The sequence below is a fragment of the Portunus trituberculatus genome, chromosome 6, assembly GCF_017591435.1.
Source record: "Portunus trituberculatus isolate SZX2019 chromosome 6, ASM1759143v1, whole genome shotgun sequence".
NCBI lineage: Eukaryota > Metazoa > Arthropoda > Malacostraca > Decapoda > Portunidae > Portunus > Portunus trituberculatus.
Genome location: NC_059260.1, coordinates 511,571 through 519,070, shown reverse-complemented (window position 1 = coordinate 519,070; position 7,500 = coordinate 511,571). Strand labels below are relative to the sequence as shown.

General features: G+C 53.7%; 1 protein-coding gene across 1 annotated transcript; it reads right to left on the bottom strand.

The window, feature by feature from the left end:
* Nucleotides 1-3,627: 3,627 nt before the first annotated feature.
* LOC123517417 lies at nucleotides 3,628-5,238 on the bottom strand. Its single transcript, XM_045277444.1, has 4 exons — nucleotides 5,047-5,238; nucleotides 4,384-4,573; nucleotides 4,058-4,140; nucleotides 3,628-3,729 (listed from the first exon to the last, which is right to left on the bottom strand). Exons 2-4 carry the CDS (start codon nucleotides 4,556-4,558, stop codon nucleotides 3,667-3,669), a joined length of 321 nt encoding a protein of 106 aa, XP_045133379.1. The 5' UTR covers nucleotides 4,559-4,573; nucleotides 5,047-5,238; the 3' UTR covers nucleotides 3,628-3,666.
* Between the last annotated feature and the right edge of the window lie 2,262 nt (nucleotides 5,239-7,500).

Sequence of the window (7,500 nt, the reverse complement as noted above, 5' to 3'; positions counted from 1 at the left end):
ATTTTTTCCCATTTTAAAAAAAAGGAAAGAAAAACCTTTTGTTTCCCCTGGAAAAATTTTTGTTCGTTTTTTTTGGGGGTGAAAAAAAAAAAAAAAAATTCAAAAAAGGGGCCCCCCGGTTTTTTTTCCCCCTTTTTTTTTTTTAAATTTTTTTTTTTTTTTGCCCCCCCCCCCCCGGTTTAATTTTTTTTTTTGGGGGTGGGGGGGGAACGGGTGGAATCCACCCCACCTTCCACCCCATGTTCCATTTACTGAGTCCCTTCTCATAATACCTCCACCCCCTGTGGCTTTCCTTTTTCTTTCGGAAGGAGGGGGAAAGGAGGAGGGAAGGGGGGGAGGGGAAAGGGGGAGGGGGGGGGGGGGGAGGAAGAAAAGAAGGAAAGGGGGGGGGGGGGTGGTGGGGGGCATCCATTAAAACCGATCTGCTATATATATCCCGCAGGCCCAGGGACGGGGGGACCACCAGGGCACCACCACCACCAGCACCCCGTTGGGCATCCCCCAACGGCCTCCCGCGGGAGACGGGGGCCCCCACTTGGTTCCAACACAGAGGGGAATCCGGGCCCCTCCTCCCTCCCCCTTTCCACCAACCACCCCCTTCTTTCCTCCCCTTGGCCTGCCCTCCCCCCACTCCACCCCTTGGTCTCCCCTCCCTCCCCCCCTTCTGGGGGGCCCCCTCCTCACCCCCCCCTTCCTTGGCCTCCCTCCCCTGCCCCCGGGCCTGGGGGGCGGGGGGAAAAGGGGGCGGGTGCCCACCCGGACCTTAACCCAGGGGCAGGTCGTGGGGGGCGGGGAGGGGTGGGTGGGGAAGGCCTGGCGGGGCACCTCCGCCCCTGTGGTGAGGGCCGCCCTGGCCCGGACGGCGAGCTCCAGCTGGGAACCAGCCCAGGAAGGGGCGGCCCTTCGCTCCACCACCTGAAAAAAAAATAAAATGGGTGGTGGTGGTGGTGGGAGTGATACCACCCTTGACCTGGTATAGGTTGGGTGTTGTTTTTTTGTTGTGTGGGTGACCACCCCCAAAAAAACCCAAACCCAAAACCCCACCCTGATTGCCCTTTGGTGGATTTGGCCACACCTCCCCCCCCGGGCCCTCCTTGTTGGCACTCCCCCCGGGTGCGCTCTGTGCGGGGTGGCGTGGGGGGGGCCGAGCGGGGGGTCGGCAAGGGGCACCACAGGGAGAGGTCCTTGGGCCGGTTGGGCCTGGACACTGCAGGAGTTTTGAGGATGGCCAGGGGGGCCCACCAGCCAGGCCCCACCCTGGCCGGCCGGGAGGGCGTGGGGGGGGCGCGGGCAGAGGGCGCCAGCAGCCCGGTGGGGGGCGTTGGGAAACACCACTGGGCAAGCGGTGGCCGGCAACACCCCTTGTTTCCTGGGGAGCCGCAAGCCTCCCCGGCCGCTGGGCGGCGGTGGGCGCAGGGCCCAGTCACCGGGAATTGCAACCCCAGCGGCCTTGGGGGCGGACAGTGCCAGGACACCGGGCGGGGGCACCTGGGGGCCACCAGGGCGCCCCCCAGGCGGGTGAGCGGGCCCCGCCCTCTTAGACTCCACCAGCTGCAGGGCCGCCCCGCTCCAGCCTCCCGCTCACAAGCCACCACCATCACCACCAACTCCACTGGTGGCCGTCCGCCAGGCGGGTCGGCGTTGTCCTGGTCATCACCGGCACCAAGGCGCGGGTAGGACAGCACCTCCAGGTGGCCGTGCAGCCCCAACAGCCCCCCCCTGCCGCCCCACGGGCTCAGCCGCAGGACAGCGGTGTTGAAGTGGCCGGCTGCTTGAGAGTAGTCCGGGTTGTGTGTGGCCGCCAGCTGGGCCAGGGCATCCAGCTGGGCCATGGCGTGCAGTGTGTGCAGCAGCTGCAGCCCCAGCTGGTACAGGCCCCCTCCTCCTCCCGACTATCCTCTCCAATCTGCCAACACAACAACACCTGTACTCACCACAACAACACACACACACACACACACATAGACAGATGTTTTATGGACCACAATCTTCACACACACACACACACACACACACCCACCATGACTCTAGCCAGGGTGGTGGAGGGGCCGGGGTGAGCTGCAAGGTACCTCACCCCGTGTGAGTGTGCCAGCATTCCCTCTACCAGCCTCCTTGTGTCCTCTAGCACCACCCCCCCTTGCAGCCCCCAGCACCCCACCACCTGCCAGCGCCTCCAGGAGCATGGCTGTCCAGGATGACGGCAGCTGGTGCGGGTTGGGGTTCTTGGGCAGCTGGAATTGTTTGGAACCCGGCAGCCATCTTGAAACAGAGGCAGAAATATGAGGTTAGGTTAGGTTAGTGTTGAGAGAGAGAGAGAGAGAGAGAGAGAGAGAGAGAGAGAGAGAAAAAAAAAAAAGAAAAATTAATATTAACACAACACACAAAATAAAAATAATATAATAACACTTAATCTCCTTTTAACAATATCAATTGTGGTAGCCAATTATTAGCAAACCGGAGGAAATAGGATGGGAGGGGGAGGGGAGGTCGGGGGACACTGGGTCTACTCCCCACCAAACCAAGCCGCCCCATCACCGTCAAACCCCAACCCCTTTCCCCATATTCTGAACATGGTTATTTTGTTTTTTTGTTTAAGGAATTCAATTGTTAAGTTTTTTAGAATCACATACATAATAATACTCAACTACAACCAAACACCACTTCCCAAAATAAATTAAAATAAATTTCCTCTTTTTTTGCTTAAAAAACTCTTTTTTCTTCTTCTTCTCTGGGGCCGGGGTTCCAGGGGTGGGGGGAATGGGGGCAGGGGTGGTAGGGGGGGGTGTCTGGGAAAAGGGGCCCAGGGAAAAATTGGGGGGGTTGGGGGCCCTTTTCCCCCCCTTCCTTCTAATAAAACCCCAACCCCCCTTTTGGGGGGAAAAAATCCGGAACCCCAAAACCAAAAGGCATTCCCCGGGGCTTCCCCCCACCCCCATCCCTGCCTTTTTTTTTTCAAATTTTAAAAACCCCCAAGGAGGAGTTTTAATTTTTTTTCCCCGTGGGGGTTTTGGGGGGGGGGAAGGGGAAAAGGGGAAAGGGGAAGGGAAAATTTGGAGGAAAAAAGAAAATTTTACTTTGGGTTTGGGAAAAAAAGGGGAAAGGGGAAGGAAGAAAAAAGGGGAAAATTTAAAAGGGTTAAAGGGGAAAACTTTAATTAAAATTTTCCCAAATTTAAGGTAAAGGCAGGTAAAGGTCCATTTGGGGAAAAACCACCAAACATTAATCCCCAACCTTTTAGGGGTCGGAGGACGGGGCCAGCCCTCCAAGCACACTCCCCTGCCTCTCCTTTCTTTTTTTCCCCTTTTTTCCCTTTTTTCCCCCCCCCCGGGAGGGTTTTTTTTTTTTTTTGGCCCCCAGGGGTAAAAATTTGAGATGGGTTTTGGATGGTTCGATTTCCTCCGGGAAAAGTAAACCCATTTTTTTAATCTTTTTTTTTTCCCTTTTTTTAATTTTTTTTTTTTTCCCCTCCAACACACACAACCAACTACCTCTTCTCTCTTTCTCTCTCCCTTTCCCTCTCTCTTTCTCCACCCTCTCCCTCTCACCCCCACCCACCCATGCCTCCCCCTCACCTGAGAATGAGCAGCTTCATGGAGAGGGCCATGTGGGGTTTATGGTACAGCGTGTGCAGCTTGTCCAGCACCCCTCTGTTCAGCACTCGCCGGGTCACCCGCAGCAGCACTGGAGGAGCAGCTGGGTCAGACGCACTCCCACCTTCATGTGGCGGATCTGTGGGGAGAGGGAGAGGGAGAGTGAGTGAGTGAGAGTGAATATGAACAGTTGTGGTGAGAGAAGAGTGTTTTCCAAGATGTTTTTATGGTTCTAGAGGCAGAGTAACAAGATTTCTGCATTATTAACTGGAGAAACACTCTTTAAAATTATGCTGCTCATCTTGGTGGCCTTGGAAAACTGTTACGATGTGAGAAGAGTGTTTTCCAAGATGTTTTTACAGTTCTAGAGGCAGAGTGACAAGATTTCTGCATTATTAACTAGAGAAACACTAACCTATCCTAACCTAACCTTACTATACCTAACCTAACCTAACCCAACCCCTGACCTTATAGACCGGCTGTTCTTGGGCCAGGGCACGTTGGAAGTCCAGGCCGACCTCCACCCAGTCACAGAGCGTCCCACACGCGTCTGGGCAACAGAAAAGGGGTCATGGGCAGGAATATTAGGGGGCTTAAATGTTTTGCAAAATATTATTGGAACATTGTTTATCTCAGGGTAGGATGAGAGAGAGAGAGAGAGAGAGAGAGAGAGAGAGAGAGAGAGAGAGAGAGAGAGAGAGAGAGAGAGAGAGAGAGAAAATAAAAAGAAAGAAATCAAAGCAAGAGAGAGAGATTAAAAACAGATTTGAGATAGAGATTAGAGATAGCTCACCGAATCCATTCCGAGCAACAAGTGGAGGCAAATCTCTGGGGATCAGTTGACACACATGCTCCACTGCCTGCACCCACTTCTCCCCGTCTTCCCCTCCCTCCAACCCCTCCACACCCCCTCCTCCTCCTCCTCCTCCACCAGCCGATGGGGGGAGGGGTGTCTCCATCAACAGCATCTCCAACTTGTGGCCCTGTGGTGGTAGTAGTAGTAGTAGTAGTAGTAGTAGTAGTAGTAGTAGTAGTAGTAGTAGTAGTAGTAGTAGTAGTAGTGGTTTGGTGGTGGTGGTGGTGGTGGTGGGGGGGGGGGAAGAATTTGTGGGTTAATATTAATTTTATTTTACTTATTTTTTCTTCATTCTCTCTTTCTCTCTCTCTCTCTCTCTCTCTCTTCTCCCTTCTTTCTTCCTCCTCCTTCCTTCCTCCCTCCTTCCCTCCTTTCCTTCTCCTCTCTCTCTTCCTTCTTTCTTCTCTCTCTCCTTTCTTCCTTTCCTTCCTTCCCCCATCCTTCCACCTCCTAAATTGCACTCTCTCTTCTCTCTCTCCTCCTCTTTCCCCTCCTTTCCCCCACCACCTTCTACCCTTCTCATTTTCTCCTCTTCTCTCTCTTTCCCTCCATTCTGCTTCTCCTCCACCTCCTCCAACTTTCCTCCTCCTCCATACACACCTGCAGCTGGTCTTCCTCTCCCTCCAAACCCTCGGCCTGGCAGCGTTGGAGAGCCACTTGGAATTCAGTCAGTGTGGGAGAGACCAGGTGCTTGGGGGGGTGGAGGGGGGATGGGTCGAGGGTCAAAGGTCGCAGCCAGTCTTCCCACTCGTCAATGACCCACTCCTCCTCATAGGTGTATTCGGAAGGTCCTCCTCGTCCTGATTATCTCCTCGACCCCAAAGCCTTCAGCCTCGTCACCTGGGGAAGGTTAGGTTAGGTTAGGTTTGGTTAGATTTGGAGGAGGAGGAGGAAGGAGGAAGGGAGGAGGAAAAGAAAGTAGGAGGTAAAGATGAAAGAAAAGGAAGAAGGGAGGAGCAGGAGGAGGAGGAGGAGGAGGAGGAGGAGGAGGAGGAGGAGGAGGAGGAGGAGGAGGGAGGAGGAGGAGGAGGAGGAGGAGCAGGAGGGCAGGAGGAGGAGGAGGAGGAGGAGGGAGGGAAGGAAAAAAAGGAGGGGAAGAGGAGAGGAGAGGAGAGAGAGAGAGAGAGAGAGAGAGAGAGAGAGAGAGAGAGAGAGAGAGAGAGAGAGAGAGAGAGAGAGAGAGAGATTGCATTACCCTTTTCCCCCAAAAAAATAAATAAAAAATAAATAAATAAGAATAGCAACAAAAACACCACAAAACACCACACAACACCACACCAACCTTCTTCAGGATTATGATGATGGTGGTGGTGGTGATGATGATGATGCGAAGGCTGCAGGTGGTGATGATGCTGCAGGTGGTGATGGTGGTGGTGCTGGTGATGCGTGGGGGCACCATCCATCGCCTCCTCCACCTCCTCCACCTGGAAGTCCTCCTCCACCTCCACAGTCTCGGCTGGTAAATCCGGGAGGTCCTCATCATCACTAATAGCCTCCATATCTCCGGCAGGAAGAGGAGGAAGGACTGGTAGCGTCTCCACCCGTCCCTCCACCTTCTCCTCCGCCTCCTCCGTGGTGGTGGTGGCGGTGGTGGCGATGGTGGTGGGGGGGAGGAGCAGTGGTGGAGGGGCGGGGTTCAAAATGGGCTGGCTGTGGTTGTGGTTGTCCATTGGAGTCCGTGGCCTCGGTTGTAGTCACTTCTGTGGTGGAGGTGGTGGTTGTAGTGGTGGTGGTAGGTGGAGGAGGAGGAGGAGGAGGAGGAGGAGGAGGAGGAGGAGGAGGAGGAGGAGGAGGAGGAGGAAGGAAGGAAGGAAGGAGGAAGGGGAGGAAGGAGTGGTTAAGTTTGGTAGAAGGGAAGGGGAAAGTAGAAGTAGAGTAAGTGGTAGAAGAGGGAGTAGAGTAGAGTAGAGTAGTAGAGTAGAGTAGAGTAGAGAGTAGCAGTAGAAGTAGAAGTAAGGGAAGGTAGAGGTAAAAGAGTAGCAGTAGAAGTAAAGTAGAGTAATAGTAGTAATAGTAATATAAACACCACTTTTCATCATTTAATACTAACCAACACCAAATCACCATTAACAACAACAACAACAACAACAACAATAATAACTTACTCGGAGATATGGCGAGGTCTGACAAGAGAGGAGGAGGGAGGATCAGGCAGTCCTCCTCCTCCTCCTCCTCCTCCTCCTCCTGGTGGTGCTGCTGCTGCTGTCGCTCCTCCTCCTCCTCCTCCTCCTCCACCTCCTCCTCCTCCTCCTTCTTTCTCTCTATCTCTACTGTGCCTTCTCTCTTTCTCTCTCTCACTTTCTCTCTTACTCTCCCTTCCTCGATCTCTCTCTCTCCTCTCCTTCTCCCTCTCTCTCTCCCTCTCCCTCTCTCTCTCCTTCTCCCGTTCCCGATCTCTCTCCCTCTCCTTCTCTCTCTCCCTATCTCGCTCTCTCTCTTTCTCTCTCTCCCTGTCTCTTTCTCTATCTCTGTTCTCTCAACATCTCTCCGTGATTCTCTCCGCGAGCTTCCTCTCTCACTTCTGTCCCAGCTTCTCTCTCTACTCCATGACCGTCTCTCTCTCTCTCTATCTCTGTCTCTCTCTCTCTCTCTATTCTCTCCCCTGTAAGTGCGCTGGTCTCTCTCTCTGTCTCTCTCTCTCTCTCTCCCGGTCAAATTCGCGTGGGTGTTCCTCCTCCCAGGCTTGTTTCACCTCCTCGTAGTCCATGGGAGAGCGTGGGGCCTGGGAGAGAGGGAGAGGGAGGGAGTGAGGTGGGTTGGTGGTGGTGGTGGTGAAAACAATGGAAATAAAAATAATGGACACAATAGATTAATAATATAAATGTCTCCCCTCTTCCCATTTTCCCTTTCCAAATGCCCTTCCCTCTCTCCCTCCCTCATCTAATCAAACACCCCTCTCCCCTCTTTCTTTCCCTCCAGAACACCCCTTCCTCCCTTTTACCTGCCAAACACCCCTTTTTCTCCTCTTTCCCCTTCTTTTTCCCTCAAAATTCCTCTTTCCCCCTCTCTCTTCCCTCCTCCTTTTTCCCCACCAAATAAACCCTTCCCCTTTTC